At 42.5% G+C, this 21,354-nt stretch overlaps 1 protein-coding gene and 1 long non-coding RNA gene across 3 annotated transcripts in view; one reads left to right on the top strand and one right to left on the bottom strand.

Annotated features, from left to right (window-relative positions):
* Positions 1 to 21,354, top strand: part of LOC311421049 — a 105,471-nt gene that overhangs the window by 67,067 nt on the left and 17,050 nt on the right. Inside the window, exons 8-10 of the long non-coding RNA XR_014684676.1 lie at positions 9,626 to 9,742; positions 9,864 to 9,985; positions 10,781 to 10,956. This is a non-coding gene — a long non-coding RNA (uncharacterized lncRNA). The remainder of the gene's footprint in view (positions 1 to 9,625; positions 9,743 to 9,863; positions 9,986 to 10,780; positions 10,957 to 21,354) is intronic.
* LOC311421043 (myosin heavy chain, skeletal muscle, adult-like) lies at positions 1,908 to 20,556 on the bottom strand. Of its 2 annotated transcripts, XM_084492567.1 has the most exons (38): positions 18,942 to 20,555; positions 18,708 to 18,851; positions 18,459 to 18,615; positions 17,789 to 17,816; positions 17,579 to 17,690; positions 17,397 to 17,489; positions 17,212 to 17,275; positions 17,022 to 17,120; positions 16,818 to 16,921; positions 16,593 to 16,731; positions 15,473 to 15,591; positions 15,225 to 15,374; positions 14,455 to 14,625; positions 12,728 to 13,037; positions 12,541 to 12,617; positions 10,970 to 11,057; positions 10,758 to 10,875; positions 10,445 to 10,568; positions 9,826 to 9,962; positions 9,480 to 9,735; positions 7,700 to 7,942; positions 7,414 to 7,590; positions 7,189 to 7,334; positions 6,999 to 7,089; positions 6,522 to 6,911; positions 6,160 to 6,286; positions 5,928 to 6,046; positions 5,513 to 5,709; positions 5,077 to 5,260; positions 4,825 to 4,990; positions 4,528 to 4,652; positions 4,025 to 4,333; positions 3,721 to 3,924; positions 3,305 to 3,430; positions 3,041 to 3,211; positions 2,850 to 2,954; positions 2,614 to 2,709; positions 1,908 to 2,187 (listed from the first exon to the last, which is right to left on the bottom strand). In XM_084492567.1, exons 1-38 carry the CDS (start codon positions 19,146 to 19,148, stop codon positions 2,035 to 2,037), a joined length of 5,826 nt encoding a protein of 1,941 aa, XP_084348693.1. In that variant the 5' UTR covers positions 19,149 to 20,555; the 3' UTR covers positions 1,908 to 2,034. The 2 variants fall into 2 exon arrangements, with proteins under 2 accessions (XP_084348693.1, XP_084348692.1); XM_084492566.1 differs by having other exon boundaries at positions 18,708 to 20,556.

Consider the following 21,354-nt stretch of genomic DNA (forward strand, 5'->3'; position numbering starts at 1 on the left):
AGGCATGAAAAAGATTGGAGTCTGCTAGGAAGCCACGGGGAAAAATTATGCAGCGCCTTGAGAAGGGAGAACTAGTCTGGCAACTCTGCAAAGTGTTGGGTAGCTTTCTTAAGGTCCTAATGACTGAAAACCTAAAGAACCATCTCCCCTTGCTCTCTCAGACAGTAGTGACAGCAGTGGCAGAGGTTCTGCTCACCAGTCCTCCCTAGTGACACTGGAAGCAAGCTGGGCTTCCTTGCAAGAGCTGGTGTGTTGGTGAGGCTGCACCTGGGAGCCAGGTTGGGTGGATATTCGTCCATCCATTGGATAATGCTGTCACAGACGTACAGCTGTCGGTTGAAACTTCCCAGTGGTGTGAGTGCCTGCTTGGAGGCAGAACCCCCTGTATGGACTTCTAAAGCTTGGACCAAGAGGCCAGTCTCAGTCCTTATCACTTCCCATCACCCTTAAGGAGCTCCAGTGGCAAGCTCTCCATTGTAAATATTGTAAGCCAATCAGGGTTGAAAGCATTCAGGGGCTATCCGCTTGGGCACAATCGTTTTCTGCACAGCTTCCATCCCTTCAGCCCACAGCACCAGCCTCACCCCCATCCTTTCTCACCTTTTAGGCTTAGTGATCCATGGAGGATCCACCTCTGCTTTTGAGCAGCAGCCCTTGTACAGTAGACAGAGGTGGAAACACATGGACCCTCGCGAAACATCAACACATACACTGTCCTCTGCTCCTGCATCGGCTTCTTGCTTCCCTTTAGTGTCAGCTGAACCTCACTCTTCAGTTGCTGCTAATGTCTTTCTCATCCACTCTACATCAGTCCACACCAAGGGCTCCTGCAGTCGGGAGTCAGTCAAGGTAATGGGCTGCGAACACTTCAGACAGGGGCAGTGTGGCAACAGCGGGTGCAATTGTGCAAATTTCTACTCCTTAAAGGATCACCAAATTAACTTAGTAGTCCTCAGTTACCACTAACCTGTCTTTGATTCACAGTACAGCCCTGCAGAGCCTTCTGACAGAATCCTCCAGGGTTGTGTGGTCTTCCTGAAAACAAGGGACAGAATTTGCTGGGAAGTACAGAGCTGTCAGTTGTGTGAAAGCATTGGTTTAGGCAGACATCTGTGTGCATGCCTTTAACGTACCATCGCAGCCTCCATGTGCCTTTTCAGCCAAGGCCTAACGCTTCAGAATGCTCCAGCTGAGACGGCTGATAGAGCACATGAGACTGTACGTGCAGCTGTACATGCCCAGTGGTCCTCTTCTATTCAGATCAGGGTCTGAATGGAAGAAAAATTACAGCCATCAGCTTTCTTCTTTTCCCTTGCCTGTGGATTTGCCACACACGGCCTGACCTTTGAGGTGACATGCTGAGGAGGAGCATTCTTGCCACACAGTGTAAGGGAAATCAGCCCTGAGGAGGCCTCCTTCCACCCGATTGGCCCCTGGCAGGGCTCAGCATTTTGCCACACTGCAGAGAAACTATGAGCAGGTGGTGACAGCAGCTGAGCAAATCTAGAGTAAGAGAAATTGCACAATTTAGAGGCACCGTGGAAGAGTCATTACAGTGTGACAATTTCAGTGTCTGCTGAAAATTGTCTCTGCTGAGGAAATGTCTGTCCCATTGTAGTGTGATGCACTGTGACATCTGATAGCTTACTCAGAGTCTGGTGGTTAGGATTTGTGATTGCCAAGATCAGAAACAAAAGCAGGCAGAGCAAAGAGGAAAGGGATTTTTTTTTTGCTCCCTCTTGCAACTCACGTGGGCTGTAAGCTGTGCTGAAAGGACGGTAGGAGAAGCATCAAGAATATGTGAGGGCAAGAGCAGTGCTAGAAGCTTGAAAGCATCTGTAGCTGATTCACCAAAATCCTAAGCTTATTCAGGAAGAGAAAACAAAGAAGCCACTGTTCATAGTGTCTGTGCAAATTAATCTACGGTCTTTATTCTCTAGACATTGACATGGTTACAAATACATTGCAAAACAAAGCAACAGAGGGTTCACATTTTGTGCACCCCTCAGGCCATTTTGCTGCCACGTGACATCTTCACTCTTCCTCTTCTATCCTCCTATGAAACTCCCTGCTCTTCGCTCGTAGTTTGTTGACCTGAGACTCTGCAATATCAGCCCGCTCCTCGGCTTCCTCAAGCTCGTGCTGGATCTTGCGGAATTTGGAGAGGTTGACATTGGACAGCTCCTCCTATGTGGGGAGAGGGAGTTGGTGGTGAGGAGCACAGGTTAGTGGTTGTTCTGTTTTGGCTGTTCATTTCCTTCCACATAATTACAAAAACATGTCTGAATTGCAAAGTGTTCCAGGTGTCTTTCATAAAAATACTTATTTATAATTTTTTTTTGTGAAAATTTTTAATCAATGTACATGTAGTATTATTAGTAAGAATTCTTTCTTAGAAATAACATCTGTTCAATGCCCCCAGAAATACTGCATACATTTGCCCTTTTATTTCCCTCATTTGATCTGATTCCTTTAGTACTTATACACTACAAAAAAAATATAAACATGTCAGAGAATATTTGGAGTCCTTCATTATTGACCTGTAGACTTCCCAGGTTTCCCATATGCTTTTCCTTAATTAATCCTCTTACCATCACTCAGAGTAATACTTACAGCCTCCTCAGATTGTCTCTTGTAGGATTTCACCTTCATCTGCAGCTTGTCCACCAGATCCTGGAGCCTGAGAATGTTCTTGCGGTCTTCCTCAGACTACAGTGGTTGGTAAGAAGGAAAGAGAGAGAGTTGGTTTCCCCACACCACCAGAAAACATGTGTTCTTGGAGTTCATGGAAAAATGCTTTGGCTTTCCATGAGAAGGGTGTGTCAGCACAAAGATGCCTCTTGCCTTACCTGGTAGGTCAGCTCCTTCACCCTCCTCTCGTACTTGCGCACACCCTTCACGGCTTCAGCACTGCGCTTCTGCTCAGCATCTACCTCCCCTTCCAGCTCCCGCACCTGCAATGAGAAGCTCATGTTTGGAGCTTTCCAGGTGGCTCCCTTCATGACATGCTCCCTTGTGCACAAATACCAGCCCTACGCACCCTGGCCTCCAGCTTCTGGATTTGCTTCTTGCCTCCCTTCAGTGCCAGCTGCTCAGCCTCATCCAGACGGTGCTGCAGGTCTTTCACCGTCACGTCCAGGTTCTTCTTCATTCTCTCTAGGTGGGCACTGGTGTCCTGCTCCTTCTTCAGCTCTTCTGCCATCATGGCCGCCTGGAGAGGCAAAGCAGCAAAGCCAGGGTGGGGCCAAAGATATTTTGGGAAGAATGCATCCATCACCCTCAGTGAGAGAGTTCCCCAACTCACATCTGTGATGGCCTTCTTGGCCTTCTCTTCAGCATTGCGGGCTTCCTGGATGGTGTCTTCCATTTCACTCTGAATTTGGGCAATGTCTGTTTCCAGCTTCTTCTTGGTGTTGATCAAGCTGGTGTTCTGTGCAAACAGAGATTGTAAGACTTGTATTCTGAGGCCTAAAATACCAAAGCTACAGCCTGAGCCAACTCTTTTCTCTTCAACCTTTAAATTCTGTGTTTGGAATTCTTTATTAGAGAATTGTTTACCAAATATCAGTGGTGCACTTAGGTGATGGGCTGTGACCCTGTTTCCATTGTGGACAGCAGTATAGAGGCCATTGTAGACCATTGTCCTGCGTCACTCTCTACTACTATAACAGTCATCTGTGCTAAGTGTCTACACAACTGGTTTGGGCAACAAGCCCTTACCTGGGTATGGAGGAGCTGCACACGCTCGCTTGCATCCAGAAGCTCCTGCTCAGCCACTTTCCTTGACCGCTCTGTCTGCTCCAGGGCTGCCCGCAGCTCCTCAATCTCAGCCTGCAAGAGGTTTGCTCTGCGCTCCACCATGGCCACCTGCTCCTTCAGGTCTTCCTGCGTCCTGAGTGCATCATCCAAATGTATCTGGGTATCCTGTAAAAGAGGCAAGAGAAGTGACAAGGCAGCATAGCACACTAGGGTGCCAAAAATGTTAGAGAAGCCTTTCTTGTATGTGTAGCTTTGCTGAATTGACCTTGAGCACTGCCTGTGTGTTTCTCAGGTTCTTTTGTGCCTCTGCAGCCACACGGTTGGCATGGCTCAGCTGGATCTCCATTTCATTCAGGTCTCCCTCCATCTTCTTCTTCAGCCGCAGGGCTTCATTCCTGCTCCTGATCTCAGCATCCAGACTGCTCTGCAAGGACTCCACAATTCTGAGGTGATTTCTCTTCAGCTGGTCAATTTCCTCATCTTTCTCTGCGATCTTCCTGTCAATCTCAGACTTGACCTGGTTGAGCTCCAGCTGGAGGCGCAGGATTTTCCCCTCTTCATGTTCTAGGGAGGCCTGGACAAATGGTCACAAACATGTATAACATGGGTAGAGCTACTTCTTGTTTGCTTGATAATTACAGAATTTTTCAGAGAACCTGGTGTGGATGTGCTCCACAGCTAGAACAGAAGGGGGACCATGCACTACTTAGCCACATTTCCCCACTGCTAACGTTTCTAGTGTGGACAGCAGTGACTATGGGCACATACTTCAGCTTCCTCCAAGGCAGCCTGGATTTCAGATTTCTCCTGCTCAATCTGCTTCTTGACTTTCTCCAGCTCGTGGATCGCCTTTCCTCCCTCTGCAATCTGCTCCGTGAGGTCAGAAATCTCCTCTGTAGGGAAGGGTGAAACAAGGCATGGTCAGACATAGGGCATAAAGGGAAAGGCCCTGACGCACCAGGCTGACAGGTCTCTTCTCATCACTGCGGGCACTCACCCGTGTGGAGTGGTGGGTAGACAAGCTTGGGGGAAAGCCTGGCCAGCAGCAGAGGGCTAGGGACTTACGCTGCAAGTTCTTGTTCTCACGCTTCAGCGTTTCCAGGTGGTCCAGGGACTCCTCATAGGCATTCTTCATCTTAAACAGCTCCGTGCTGAGAGAGCGAGACTCCTTCTGGGAAGCTTCCAGCTCAGCCTGTGTTTCCTCGTACTTCTGCTTCCACTCTGCCAGGATCTGAGGAGCAACAGGGTGTGAGTATGGATGTGATGATTGTGAGGAGATGCCCTGCCCAGGAAGCACAGGGCCAGAGGCCAGAATACCTTGTCAAAGTTCTTCTGCTTCTTGTCCAGAGCTGCGCAGGCAGCATTTGCTCGCTCCACGTCAATCATCAGGTCTTCCACCTCGTTCTGCAGCCTCTGCTTTGTCTTTTCCAGGGAAGCACATTTGGCGTTGACAGCTTCAACGTGTTCCTCTGCATCCTGCAGGCGCTGTGCCAGCTTCTTCCTGGGAGGTGATAAAAAGCTCATAGTTAGTGATCAAAGAGGAATGAGTATGCTCTTTACAATTGCACACTTAGTCATTTTGCAGTCTGTGGACTCCAATCCACAAGGTCCGTAGATAAAGTTTACCACATCTGTCATCCTTCCCTAAAGCAACCCCATGACTTATTTCTTTGTATATCTTGGTCTTTGTTTCCAAGGTCCCTTCTGAATTTTCATTGCCCCTCCTGCTTGTTTGCATCCTGTCACCACATACTTGGCCTCCTCCAGCTCTTCTGTGCGCTGAATAGCGTCCGTCTCATATTTGGTTCTCCACTGGGCCACTTCGCTGTTGGCTTTGGACAGGGCACGCTGCAGCTCACCCTTGGCTTCCTGCTCCTCCTCATATTGTTCCCGGAGCAAGTCACAGTCGTGGCGAGCAGACTGCAAGCCATGGGCCAGGGCATTCTTGGCCTGGAGTTAAAAGTATTGCAATTAGGAGTAACTGTATTCTGGGAAATATATTCATACTGGTATTTAAACACTGGAATATCTTCCAGGAAAATAGTAATCTACACAGTGTACGGAAATATCAAGCCGAAGACTGATATAGTGCAGGAAGCCAGGAGTGTGCACTGACACAGCAATGATATATAAACTTTATAAAATAAATATACATGAAGTGTCTTCACCTTTATCTCTTCCTCTAGTTGTCGCTTCAGTTCCTCAATCTGTTGGGTGAAGGCCTGTTTCCCTCTAGAAAGCTGAGAAATTAAAGCATCTTTCTCCTCAACCTGGCGTGCATATTCACCTGGAAAAGTTTGTATTTAGAAATTTTTTAATGGCCAAATTAAATAAATTTGAAATGAAATAAAGACATGTAAAGGATTCTTCCATTTCCAAACTAAAGATTTGTTGCCTTACCAGATTCTGTCTGTAGACGAGCTCTTTGAGCACTGAGATCACTGATCATGCGTTGATTCTGCTCTTCCTTTGTTTTAAATTCACTTAGTTGGTCTTCCAGAGTGCGGCACATCTTCTCCAGGTTTGCCTAGTTGGAAAACATACATTTAAAAATGTGTTAATACCTGGACTCTGCCATATTTACAGCAAGAAAATGTAGCCAGGAGATGAAGTTTACATATATATGGACAATACACATAAACCCAGGATGTATATATTAGATTAGAAGAAAAAAGTTGTATTGTAACCCAGTGATGTTTAAGTATAAAAATAAAAATAAGTATTACATAGTTTACAAAGTACTAATTAAAGTATTTCAGTACCTTGGCTTTGGAGACAGACTCCATGTTACTGGCCAAGTCATCTATCTCCATCTTCAGCTCACTCTTCTCCTTCTCCAGCTTCTGCTTGACTCGTTGCAGGTTGTCGATCTGCTCCCCAAGCTCAGCTGTGCTGTCTGCGTGCTTCTTCCGCAGGGTGGCAGCTGTGGCTTCGTGTTGCAGCGTGGCCTCTTCGAGGTCGCGGCGCATCTTCTGAAATTCTGCCTCACGCTTCTTGTTCATCTCAACCTGAGCTGCTGTAGCCCCACCTGCTTCTTCCAGGCGCTCGCTGATCTCCTCCAGCTCCCTGGAGAGGTCAGCACGGTGCTTCTCTGCTTTTGCCCGAGAGGTTCGCTCTGCCTCAATTTCCTCCTCCAGTTCCTCGATACGGGCCTGGGGAAAATGCAAGACCCTTCACACCCATGCCCTCCTTGTACTGATGTCCTTCTGAAGGGTGGAGGGGAAGGACCAGAGACTTGCCTGCAGCTCCTTGATCTTCTTCTGCAATTGCATGCCAAGAAGTTGCTCATCTTCAATTTTGCTCTGGATCTGGCTGATTTCAAAGTCTTTCCTTTGCACAAAGCATACAGTATCACACTCTTAACATCTGAATAAAACTACCTAATAAACGCACCTGACCTGCACTCAGGTGTTCCACAGCCACACTTACTTCTTCAGTTTCTCATCCAGCTGCTGCTTATCATTTTCCAAATCCATTATGCTATCATGGGCCAGCTTCAGGTCTCCCTCAAGTTTCCTCTTAGCCCTTTCAAGGTCCATGCGCAGTTTCTTCTCTTGCTCCAGGGACCCTTCCAGCTAAACACAACAACACCAATAATGCCAGGCAGGTTGAACTCCATACCTGTCCTGTCTCACTGGAGGCACATGTGCTTACATCATCCACTTGCTGCTCCAGCTTGGTTTTAGCTTTGGTCAATGTATTGACTTTGTCCTCTTCGGCCTGCAGGTCATCCAGTGTCTGCTGGTGGGCCTCTTGGAGGGCTTTCTTCTCTTTTGTCAGCTTCACAATGGTCTCATCCAGAGCTGCCATCTCCTCTGTGAGGTTTTTCACCTTTGACAAGAAGGGAGCAAGCGTAGATAAAAAATGTAGTTTAAAACTTCATGCTGTATAACAGACTACAATTCTTTCTCGAGTGTGAGTGATGTCTTCTGAGTCTTACCTTGTTTTCGGTAGCATGTTTTTCCTTCTCAACCTTGGCCAAGGTTAACTCCAGGTCATCAATGTCTTTCTTCAGCTCTGAACATTCATCCTCTAGTTTCCTCTTCTTGGCTGTCAGCTCAGCATTAATTTCCTCCTCATCCTCAGCCCTTTCAGTCACCTCCTTTACTTTGGCTTCCAGCTGGATTTTGGTTTTGATGAGCTGGTCACACCTTTCCTCAGCATCAGCTAAAGCGTCAGCTTCCTGATCGTGAAAATGGACTCTTTTCAGGATATGACTTTTGGGGTGATATTGTGGTTCTCAGCTTAAAAAAATTAGAATCTTAATAGTTATTTTATGGTTAAATATCTGTTTTATGTTCCAACAGAAAGTATGTGCTTGTAGGAGTTTTAAGTAGCAGACCAAAATCTTTCTCGATGCAACCTTTTGCAGCTTCCTCACAAGAGGAAACAGCAGGGGAGGTGCTGATCTCTTTTCCTTGGTGACCAGCAATTAGACCTGAGGGAATGGCATTAACCTGATTCCAGGGTGGTGCAGACTGAGTATTAGGAAAAGAATCTTTTCCAAGAGAGCGGTCAGGCACTGGAACAGGCTCCCCAGGGAAGTGGGCACAGCACTGAGCCTGCTAGAGTTCAAGAAGTGCTTGGACAATGCTCTCATACATAGGCTTTTATTTTTGGGTGATCCTTTGTGTAGCCAGCAGTTGGACTTGAAGATCAACTATATGAAATTCAACAAGGCCAAGTGCCGGTGCTGGGCACATCTGGGGTGCAACAACCCCAAGCAGCACTACAGGCTGGGAGATGAGTGGTTGGAAAGCTGACTGGCAGAAAATGACCTGGGAGTTGATAGTAGATAGGACCTTGGCTGATAGTTGGCTGAATATGAGCCAGCAGTGTGCTCAGGTGGCCAAGAAGGTCAACAGCATCCTGGCTTGTATAAGAAGCAGCGTGGCCAGCAGGGCTAGGGAAGTGACTGTCCCCCTGTACTCGGCTCTGGTGAGGCCTCACCTCGAGTACTGTGTTCAGTTTTGGGTCCCTTGCTACAAGAAGGACATGGAGGTGCTCGAGCGAGTCCAGAGAAGGGTTACAAAGCTGGTGAGGGGTCTGGAGAACGGCTTACGAGGAGCGGCTGAGGGAGCTGGGCTTGTTCAGCCTGGAGAAGAGGAGGCTTAGGGGCAACCTTATGACGCTCTATAGATACATTAAAGGAGGCTGTAGTGAGGTGGGGATTAGTCTATTCTCCCACGTGCCTGGTGATAGGACGAGGGGGAATGGGCTAAAGTTTCATCAGGGGAGGTTTAGGTTGGATATTAAGAAGAACTTCTTTACTGATAGAGTTGTTAGGCATTGGAATGGGCTGCCCAGGGAAGTGGCTGAGTCACCATCCTTGAAGGTCTTTAAAAGACTTTTAGATGTTGAACTTAGTGATATGGTTTAGTGAAGAACTTTTTAGTGTTAGGCCAGAGGTTGGACTAGGTGATCTTGGAGGTCTCTTCCAACCTAGGTGATTCTGTGATCCTTGTGGATCCTTTCAACTCAGGATATGCTATGATTCTATGATTGTTTGATAAGTCTCACACATGATATACATACAATCATGGAATACCCTTACTTGAACTTTCTGACAGTATCTAGTTATGTTTTTAAAAGCATCATTTAATGAAGTACAAAGTAATTGATTTAACTTTTACTTGTTTTGTGTTTTTTGAAAATTTAATTGTAAACATCAGCCTTGTAGCCCCAGTTAAGTTAGAATGAGACACACTAGTCCTACTCACAGCCTGCACTTGAAGCTGCAGATCATTTTTCTCCTGCACAAGCTTCACCATTTTCTCCTCGAGCTCCTTCCTCTTTGCCTCAGACTTTGCAAGTTCTTCCTTGGTTTTCTCAAACTCTTGTTTCATGTTGGCCATCTCCTTCTCAGATTCTGCACTCTTCAGCAAGGGCTTGATTTTGAAGAACAACTTCATCCAGGGCCAGTGCTTGACATTCATGAATGCACGAATGTTGTACTGGATGCAGAAGATGGACTCTCTGAATGGTAAGTGAAATAAATATTAAAAATTTAGGCACAGATGACAAAATATACCAAATACATTGAACTTGATTTAAATAAATGTTTACCTCCTCTCCACCATTTTCTGGTACTCCACTCTCATTAGGAAGCCCCTGCACCTGGCCTGTGTGCGAGTAATGAGCTGTGCCAGCTTCTCATCCCTCATCTCTTCCAAAAGGCCTATCAGCCCGGCTTTGAAGAACACCTTAGGGAAGAACATAAAAATAGGTACAGTCTATGTGCTTGCTGTTCACAGTAGCCCATATCCTGTCTGCCGTGGCAGATTATATGGGAAGTTAGAGAAAAAGCAAAACCACAAAGAATGTAGGCAGTGATGGATATATTATATCCATTATATCCATTATATTATATCTTCAAGAATCCTGGTCTGGTTATTACAGTCATATTACTGCAGTTGAAGAACTATAATAGCCAGATCTTATTCATTTGTTTTTATTAATCCTTGATTCTTCTATTCTACAACTTTGTCTTCAATTAGGAACCCTGAATTAGAATCATCCTATGACAATGAATTTCACTGTTTTATTGAAGTGGTGAGTCAAAAAGTATTTAGTCGATGTGTTTTAAACACGTCAGTGTTTGATGATTTCACGTGCTTTCTAAAATATCTCTCTTAAGCTATACAAAACAAAAACATGCAGTACTTGAAATAAACAGTTTTGGTACCTTGGTGTGACCAAACTTATATTGTGTGTGGTCTATATCAATTGATCCAAGAAGTTTCTCACAAGCCTTCTTGCTGTCAATGAACTGTCCCTCTGGAATAGCACTTGCATTTAATACTTTGTATCTGGGGGAGAAAATGGTAATATAAGGAGGTCTGTTGAGACTAATTGACTGATACACTACAAAAAAAGAGAACATAACTCCACTGCTAAATGTAAATGTTAGAGAAGGTTCTATTCACCAGAGGTGAATTTTAAATTTCATAAGCTACTTAAGATGGCCAAAATGATTCAGGAAGGGGAAGCAGTCTGACCTCTGTTTAAAATCTGCATACAGGACTCTGTTGGGAAATCCTTTCCTGCAAATTCTGATCCCTTCCAGCACACCGTTACACCGAAGCTGATGCAGCACCAGCTCATGTTCCATGGCACCTAACAATTCAGAGCACAAATGAATGTTGTATTCTGTAATACATCAGGGAAGATCAGCACCATATTGAAGACTTCCTGTATGTGAGTCTCTTACCAGGTGTTTTTGTTTCATTTGGAATGATGCAGCGTACAAAATGGGGGTGGGTGCTTCTCAGATTTGTCATCAGCTTGTTTAGATTTTCCTGGGAGAGTCATTAACAAAAGTTTATATCAGCAAATGTAATTTCCACTATAAGCATCAAGCAATCTGTACTGAAATAATGTGTTATCAAGTATTAGCTTGCAGAATCCTGAACTGAAGCCACTTGCACCAGTTTTCTGACTTTCCATGTACCTTTGTTACTATTAACGTAAGGTATTAAGTTTGTCTGTTTAGTCTGTAGGAACTCTGTACTCTTAAACATACAGTTTTATGACATTTCACTGACTCTAGTGAAATACCTTCATTAGAAATTATATCCATCTTCCATTATACATTCCAGGAGAGATATACTGATACTCCTCTGATGCAGTTTGAAGCATACTACAGTAGACATTTAAGATGAGTCATATGGTTCACACTACATAGAACCTTCCTATTTTCTCCACTAAAAGCAAAAGGAACAGGCTGAATTTTGTGTCTCAGTTTCATGTTTTGTTTGTAAGGTAAGGTGAAATGAGAATAAGGTAAGATGAATCCCAGGGCTGGTCTGTAACTAATATCTGTATAATTATTTATAAATAAATAATTATTGTCTATGATTAGAGTAGGTAACCCCAGAGGACATTTCGGACTACCTAAATTAAGTAGTCCAAACCTTAGCACGTCTAAACTTTAAGAAAGTCTGAAGACCTAAGAGCAATGCAACCTAAATGCAGCAAGGATCAACTCTTACTTCTTAAAGTATTACGAGCTTAAACACGGGCTTATTACATTATTTTTGAATGATATGTGCTGGCAATAATTTCCCACTTGCAAGGCAAAAGTCTTGCAAACATAGCCTAGATCTATGATTATTTATCCTAGGTTGTATACACAAAGTCCATGTCATGTTTCAGAGAACTGGCTAGAGGCTATGTCAGGTAATCAAGAATCATATGACAACAGATATGTAGGACGAATTAGGCTGGATCAAGAAGAGAACCCTAAGTGAATATCATAATAAGTGAATATCATAATAAATAGCCTCAGGAGAGACTCAGCATATTACCTGACAGAAGTGTATAGAACAGCCAGGCAGCAAAGCTTGGCTATGAGAAAAAACTGCCAGGTATCTCACATCTTAAAAAATCATATCCCAAGGTTTATTTCAATCATAACTGATGCATGAATCATGGAAAGAATACTAGAGATACAAACGGAGCAACCAGCTCACCTCCAGGCCTCTGGGCAGAAACAATGTTGTTAAAGGGTAATAAAAGGTTCTGAAGCAGAGGTGGACATCTAAAGGAAATTTGTGTCTTCTAGGTATATTTTAGAAGTTTTCTGGAGAAGTGGACACAGCCATATGTTGTGCATTCAATAGAAAAGAGCATAAATAAGTTACAGTAGGTTTGCTCCTCTGGCCCAAGAACATCTTTTTTTTTTTTTTTTTTTTTACACAACTAAGCCAAAAAAGACAGGTTATTTTAAGTGATGAATTTCCGCCTTATATTAGGAAAAAAATATTGAACTTTGTACTGCACCCGGAAAAGAGCAGAGACCGTCTGGAATGAAGAACCTTTCTTCTTGCCACCTTTCTTGCCAGCACCAGCACTAGCCTCTGCAAAAATTAAAAATATATAAAAGAGATTTTATATTTTTGTTATTGCCTCTTACAATTCCTTTTTCTAAGCTGTACATCAGTGAAAATATGACTTTCATAGATCTGACCTGCTTCTGCTCCACCATAGTTAGCAAAGAGTAAGGCCAGTGTTTTCAGTGAAGACTTCTGGTATAACCCAATAACAGTTTCATTCAGGGGGTCCTTGTTCTTCTCAAGCCAGCCAGTGATGTTGTAGTCCACTGTGCCAGCATAGTGTATCAGGGAGAAGTGGGCCTCAACCTTGCCTTTGGTAGGCTTGGGCTTCTGGAAATTGCTGGACTTGCCCAGATGCTGGTCATAGAGCTTGTTCTTGAAAGAGGTGTCAGTTGCTTTGGGGAACATGCACTCCTCTTCCAGGATGGAGAAGATGCCCATGGGCTGGAAGAAACACACAGGAGAGACAAATTGCTATTTAGTTTTATGGGCAATTATGGTCTTTATCTAGTCAGAGTAGCAGAACACAGACATAAGTGTTCATCAGAAAAAGTTGTTTTTCAGTCACATTTTATGCTAGAAAATGTAATTAAACATATTGATAGTTATGTGGGCTTTTTTACACCAAATGATTCATAATGATAAATTGAAGTTCCTTTAGTTTGTGTTGAAAAGTTTCTTTATATAACCAGGACACTACCTTCTTATTCAGAGGAACACAAACATATACAGATGTCATAAAAGTAATTGAACCAAAATGAGTATACAGTACACCCCTACAGAACGGACAGGCACCTATTCTGTGTTGCATTAAGAAGAATATTATCAGCAGGTCGGTGGAGGTGATCCTTCCTCTCTACTCAGCTCTGCTGAGAAACATCTGAAGTGCTTTGTCCAGTTCTGGGCTCCCAAGTACTAGAAAAGCATAGACATACTAGAGTAAGCACATTGAAGGGCCACTAATATATTTAGACTGGAATATCTGACATACAAACAGAGGCTGAGAGAGCTGAGACTGTTCAGCCATGAGAAAAGAAAGCTCAGGAGGATCTTACTAACGTGTATAAACACTTAATGGGAGGTGGGAAGGAAGATGAAGCCAGTCTCTTTTCAGTGGTTCTCAGTGACAGTACAAGGTGCCACAGGCACAAATCAAATTACAGGAAATTCCATTTAAATGTAATAAATGCTTTTTTTTACTGTGAGAGTGGTCAACAGTTGGAACAGATTTCCCAGAGTATCTATTCTTACGGTATCATCTGAAATATTCTAAACCGAGCTTTACATGGTCCTGAGAAACCTGTCCAGTTAACGATGCTTTGACTAAGGGAGTTAGATTAAATGATCTCACAGTTCTATTATTATAATTTCTTATCATCCTGACAGCCAATGAATGTTAAATTCCATGCTCAATATGAATACCTCCTTATTCTAAGTCAAAGGATGCCCATTAAGTGTGACTGTTTGTAATCAGTGATGCATTTCCATCTTCTATGTTTATTTTACGAGTGATATATCTATTTTGCTGTAGGAGCACAAGTCAGTTGGAGCTGAAAGGTGAGCTGCAGAGTTTTAACTGGAAACTGTTTCTATCTGTTTTGGAAAAAAAAAAAAAAAAAAAAAAAAAGAAAGAAAAAAGAAAAGTTTTATTGGGAGTTTAACAATCTTTTTGCACTTCAGAAAATACCAGTTCAAATCTGCTCTGTGACATCACCACACCACCTTAAAGTCTCATTTGACAGATAAAATAAACTAAACAGCTAAGTATTCTTGAATAACAAAAGTTGAATATTTGGACATGAACATGAATGATCCCTTTGAAAAATTAGACCAAGTAATTATAATATTCCCATGCCCATACCTTCTCAATGAGCTCAATGCAGGCAGCCAGGTCCATCCCAAAGTCAATGAATGTCCATTCAATCCCTTCCTTCTTGTACTCCTCCTGCTCCAGTACAAACATGTGGTGGTTGAAGAACTGCTGCAGTTTCTCATTGGTGAAGTTGATGCACAGCTGCTCAAAGCTGTTGAACTGGAAATAGAATGAGAAAGATCCATATCTGCAAGATGCAGAAGTAACTGCAAAACTTTACCCTTTAAAAATAAGGAATGCAGTTACTCTGGTTTCATAGTGACTGAGCATTTCTTCAGTCAGCTTTATATCTACATAACAAAATAGAGAAATGCATGACATTCATTGTTCATGATCATATTTTTCTCCTTGATAAAACTGTGAAAATAGAATGTATTTCCTATATTATCTTAGAACAAATTACAGAAAAAAAAAATACAAAGTTAGGCCTATTATGATGTATGTGCTTTATACAGTCTTTAACTTGATCTTTTAAACTAAGAAATTTTTCTGCTTGGACCTTTCTGCTCTTTTGAGCTTGCACGTCTTGAAAATGAGGCTATTGTTATAAGAAAAGTCCTTTCAAATGTCATTTCTTACTTCATGGCAAAAAAAAAAAAAAAAAAAAAAGCAATTAGCTACAAAAAAAAAAAAAAAAAAAGTGTTGAAAGTGTTGATCATATGTGTTCTTTAAAAATATGTCTGAGAGTTGTCAGAACACCCAGCTGTCATTTCTAAGCAGCTCTCTAAGCAGCTCTTACCAAATCTTTGTTACTCACATCAAAGATCTCAAAGCCAGCAATGTCCAAGACACCAATGAAGTACTGCCTGGGCTGCTTTGTATCCAGCTGCTGGTTGATACGAATAACCATCCACAAGAACATCCTCTCATAGACAGCCTTTGCCAGAGCACCTACAGCATTGTGAACCTAAAACAAAAGTAAATGCCTGAAGTTACAACACAGAGCAGAGGAGAATCAAATGCATATTAATTCAAAGCATGGTTCCGGGTTACCATGTTTCTCACCTGCTGCACGGTTTGACCCTTGGTCACATATTCATTCCCAACTTTGACTCGAGGGTAACACAATGCCTTCAGCATGTCAGCTGAATTCAGGCCCATCAGATAGGCAGCCTTGTCAGCAACTAAATGGCAGATAGATAGGAAAAAAAAAAAAAAAAAAAAAAGAAGAAGAATTTTGTGTCATATAGATTTTGCATCTCTAAGGGCTGCAGTGTTCAGGTTTCCATGCTTTGAAATATGTTGAAAGAATGTCACAGATATAATCTGTGTAGCATCAAAGTCATAATTATGCATGTTGAACTTTTCTGAAAAACTTACATTTGAAGGTCTTCATTGAAGAATGCAAAAGGCAATGAAGTTTTTTTCAAAAAATTCCTAGCACAAAATTGAAGCCTGCAGCTTGTTAATCTGAATATTTCTAGTATGTGTGTAGCTCAGAAGTTGCAGTGACCTCAGTAAGATAATGAGCTATACTCAGAAGGTGATAAAAAACACCCAAATATTTAGAGTGGAACACAGAGGATTTATCTGTACTCTTTAGGATTCAGCATCTACAACCCTTTCTGAGCTTTGGTTTCTACTTCTGATCTTCTGTAAAATTCATCGGTTTTCATCCTTTTTCAGACATGACTATGGCACTTCCCAACTTCTGCCTAGTTCTTTAAAACGAGAAGGCTCAGAAAACTGGAGGCATGGGTTCTAGCTCTTGCTCTGACAGAGAGGAATCAAATCCACCTCTGTCATCAGAGTTCCCTGGACATCAGACAGGTGAGGGTGAATGAAAATATGGCCCTCCATCCTGTTAGAGCTGAATATCTTTATTGTTTCACAATGAGTGCAAGGCATTCTCAATAAAAATATGACTAATAATGTTACAGTAAAGGCATCCACAGCTACTAGCTTCCTGGCACAGTTTAGAAGGCAGTTTAAACTGAAAATTTTTCATTTTATAGGATACATAAATCCAGAGATTATACATCAGAGAAAATGATGTACTGTGAGAAGTAAGATTTTTTTTTCTTACTTGCTGTTTTCCTTGAAATCCTAAAATCTAATTTTAGATCACTCTGTGTCTTTCACATACAGAGTGGCTCAGAGTTATAATTTCTGAGTTTGACAATACCTTCTGTGCCATCTGGCTCTGCCTGCTCCTCTCGCTGTTTCTGCTTGAACTTCAAGTTGCCATAGTGCATAACAGCCCCTGTCAGCTTGTAGATGGCAGTCTTCTCATCAGCAGTGAAGCCCAAGATGTCAATGGCACTCTGGTAATAGAATCAGTAAAGTGGAATATTTGCCTGTTATATGATGTACGACCTGTACCAGCTTACCAGTTTCATAAATTACTTACATCTGTAGCCATCAACTCCTCCTTGTCATCAATGCTGGGAACAGTGATCTCACCTTGACTCACAAAAGGGTAGTCATATGGGTTGGTGGTGATAAGGAGCATTTCTGAAAACAAATAATGATGGGTTAAATTTCATTGTTTCTATAGTGTAATTCATTGTTGCTCAGTGATCTTTCTCCAAAAAAGCTCAGTGATGCCTCCTACCAATTAGCTCTGGCTTCTTGTTGGAGGTGACCTGATAAAAAATGTGGTAGCTTCTTTCTGCCTTGAGCTGGAAAGTGACTCTGGACTTCTCCAGCAGATCTGGTAAGGAAGGTAGAAAGTAATAGGCACAAGACAGCACAAAGAAGTAGGAATTTAGGAAGGGATGTCATCGTGCCAGGATGTCACTTACAAGTTTCAATGTCAGCAGAAGCCAGTTTGCCTGTGGCCCCAAAGTGGATTCTGATGAATTTGCCCTGTTGAGGGGGAAAAGAAACACTTCAGCCTGGATGGATTCTTTTGACATCTCTTTATGTAAGAATGTCGCTAGGCTCATCACTACTGTTAGGAGGGATTTTGTCCAAAGCTACAACTCACAAAGCGCGAGGAGTTGTCATTCCTCACAGTCTTGGCATTTCCAAATGCCTCCAGCAGTGGGTTGGCGCTGATGATTTGATCCTCAAGTGTTCCCTACAGGACAATAATTATTCCTAGTTATTACTTTTCAAAAATGAGGAACAGAGAAAAGCATTGATTTGAGCCCCTATCTATAATTTTACCTGCATTTTGCCAGACTGCTCCTCCTTCTTCTTCTCCCCACTAGCTGCAATTGTTGCAAAGTACTGGATGACACGCTTTGTGTTCACAGTCTTCCCTGCACCAGATTCTCCACTGCCAAATGAAATAGAGAAGCAGGGAGAGTGTGGTCAGGAAGCAGGTCTCCTGGGACCGGGTAGCCCTGCAGGGACCTGAGCAGGAAGTGTACTTACGTGATCAGGATTGACTGATTCTCGCGGTCTGTGAAAGAGGTAGAATGAAAGTTTTTAGCCATTGTTCTGAATAGAACTGAGTTAGTTGACTGAAAAGTAAATCTGTAAATGTAAGTTGGAGCTTCTCCAGAAAGTCCAAGCAGTAACTTCTAGAAGACAGTACTGAATTTCCTTCTAACAGTAGTAAGTATAAGCTCTGCTGGACCCATACAACTCTCAGATGTACATGGTCCTCAGACAAAGTCTATATGCACTTGCCCTTCACACAGTTCTCATCAAGGAATCAAATCAAACTGACTACCTGTGCTCAAAGGAAAGATTGTATGGTATCATACAATCATACATACCATATTGTATGGTATGCATACAAAGATTGTATGCTTTCCGTTCTCTCATTGAAAAAAAAAAAAAAAAAAAAAAACAGAAAAAAAAAAAAGGAGGGGGGGGAAGGATATTATGAGCTCAGTATTATGTCTGTGGTGGGAAAGTGTAGAATAGGGTACAATAGTACACAGTGCTGAATTTATGCATGTTTCTGGTACAGTTTGGCTTGCAGTTTTCAGTTTCTCTCACTTAGCTCCATGGTATTTGTAGCTGCCTTGTCCTGTGCTCCAGTAAGAGCCACGAGGCTTTTTGGTTCAGATTGCTTTGAATGAGATCAAGCACTCACCAGTCAGCATGAACTGATAGGCATTGTCAGAGATGGAGAAGATGTGTGGAGGGGCCTCCTGGCGCTTTTTGCCTCGGTAGGCCAACACCACCTCCGGGTTGTACACCGGCAGCCACTTGTAGGGGTTGACGGTGACACAGAAGAGACCCGAGTAGGTCTGCAAGGAAGGGAGACAGCACATGGGCTTCTGTTCAGCCTGGCACAGCAGGCCTTCCAGCTACCCAAAGGAAGAGAGCTGCTGGTACTTACGTAGATCATCCAGGCTGCATAACGCTCTTTGAGGTTGTACAGCACAGCGGGTTCGTGGAGGTGGGTCATCATGGCCATGTCCTCAATTTTATCATACTTGGGAGGGTTCATGGAGAAGATTTGGTCATCCTTCACGGTCAGAGTCTGCCAAGGAAATGAAAGAATATGTCTGCATATGTCAGCTAGAAGCTCAGTGTGAATCAAATGTTGATCTGAAGTTTCATTTTCTCTTACCTCTCCACCTTCAGTTTTCACAGTGACCTTCCCTGTTTCCCTGCTCTGGATTGTCCCTTTTACAAAGGATTCCTTGGGATGGGCCACAAAGACGGATGACTTGGCATCAAAAGGTTTGTTCTGGGCCTCAATTCTTTCCTTTTCTGACTTTCGGAGGTAGGGAGCCGCCTCCCCAAAAACAGCCATCTCCGCATCTGCAGAGGCCATGTCTGTGCTTTACTGAAGACACGTCAGCAGAAGACTCTAATGGCTAGAAGTAATATGGCATTGATTATTTATGTCTATTCTGTAAGATTGGGAAATCTTTTATATCCTGTTCTTTGTTTTCTCATCACAATCTAATATTTGGAACAACTATAATGACCTAACTGAAGATCCTAATCTTTAGGTTACTTAGAAAATGAGGATATAATTGATGTAGCTTAGGTCTTCAGACTTCTAGTAGAGCAATATTTAATCACCTTTCACAACTGAAAGTTTGGCGTTTTAAGAATATCATGTCTGTAAGAACTACGGAAGCTACTTAGCAAGTTTTAATGACATCACTATCAGAAGTAAAAATACAGGTGGAACATTTTGTTGAAAAGAGTAAATGTGAATAAACTTTTCTGAAAAGCTGCAGTATAGGAGACCTACGGTCCTGGAAAATATTGAACCAATGGGGCATTTGCTTATTAACTAGGATGGTAAAAGGAAGGCCATGGGAAATTAATGAGTTTTGCTACTGAAGTTGCCAACAGAAGAAAAAGGCAAGTCTTGTATATTTTAATATTCTGCCATAATTTAATTTGTTTATACATTTGTCATTCTTAAGTACAATATCTAAATAATCCCAGCCCCAAAGTTCTGACTTGAGTGAAACAAAATTCAAGCACTGAAATTGGAATTGCTATGCTTGTATGAAGCTCCCAAAATAAACACTTCCTTAAAAAAACATCCAGGAGCAGGTGAGTTCTCCAAATTTTAGAAAATAAAAGTATGTCTTTAGATGCCTTGTTAAAGATGTGGATAGCTAAGTTAGCCAACTAGCCAACTGCAATTGAAAATTCTCTAGCTACATTAGTGAAATTTATTTCATCTGTTCAACAGTTAAGAAGTCTCTTTTTTCTTCTTTTTTTTTTTTCTTTTTTTTTTTTTTTTTTGTCTGGATAAAGAAAATGGGTACCTGAGAGAGCCTTGCATTTTGCAAAGATGGTTAGAATCTCTGTATGCTCAGATGATGTATTAATTCATACTTTCTGAGGTAGGATGTACAGTTTTGCACTTTTTCCACCTTTGTTCATCTTGGTACTGTTCTATTGCTGCCACAAAAATGATGTGAAGCCAGCACGCCTCACTCCCTGTTTGGTCAGTTAAGTAAGGTGAAGAATACCCCCATGGGAATTTTCTGGTCTTACATCAGTTGCCAGAGGATTCAAACATGGCCACTTGAAAACCTTACCAGCTGTGGGTACCCCACCACCTGCCTACTGTAATCATTCTGGTTTTGAATATAGGGTGAAACAGTGACCATTCATGCAGCCATACAGAAATCCCACCCAAAAAGATCTTTCTCTGCCCTCTAAGAATTAATAAATCAAATTCTTACCTCTTGTAACACCAGGTGGGTGTCTTGCACCCTGGCAGCTGGTCAGTACTGCAAAACACAAAAGGCAATTCCCTGCTTGATGCTGCACATAATTCCAGAGTGAAAATGTGCAGATGTCTTGAAAGCAGATTTAAAACTTGAGCTGAGAAAATGAGTCCACTCATGGAAATGAGCACTGGAGGCACAAAGAATGCTGTGGTACATAAGGGCACCATCTCCTTCCTTCAAGCCTGCAGACCCCATACACTTACCTTCAAGCTTTCCGCGAAGACAGGGCAGACTTGCTGCAGGGAGATTATATACGATCTCATTTGCAGATGCTACAGATGCCTACTCTTTCTTCGGTCAAAAAATTTTTGGCAAACCTTCTTTGGTAAAGCATTGTCTGGCAAACTGAACTAAGGGCATAATTGTCATTTGACATGACTAGATATAATTAGAATATTTTGATGTCTTACTGACTATATGAATACATCTTCTATAAACAATCTGACAAGGGTGTTAAGGAGGGAATCTGGACTAGTCAAAGCACTTAGAGAACTTGGATGCAGGACTTATTGCTGACTTTCCCACCGACTCAGTGTATGACCCAGAGAGGATTGCTTGGTATGTGTGTGCTGCAGCTAACCCAGCAATACAATAGATAAAACAGGATGTTAAAAGATAAATTAGCATTTTCAAAAGCTTTGGCAGTTGTGATGGTAAAATCCTGAAGGCAGAAGTGCAGGCATAGAACTGGTTACAAGGGTTAAAAATACGGCAGCATGTTCAGCCACAAGCCACAGTAGTGAGAGACTTGGTCCTAATCAGGTTTTTAGGCTAGTG

The sequence above is a fragment of the Aythya ferina genome (genome assembly GCF_964211825.1).
Source record: "Aythya ferina genome assembly, chromosome: 18".
Classification (NCBI taxonomy): Eukaryota; Metazoa; Chordata; class Aves; order Anseriformes; family Anatidae; genus Aythya; species Aythya ferina.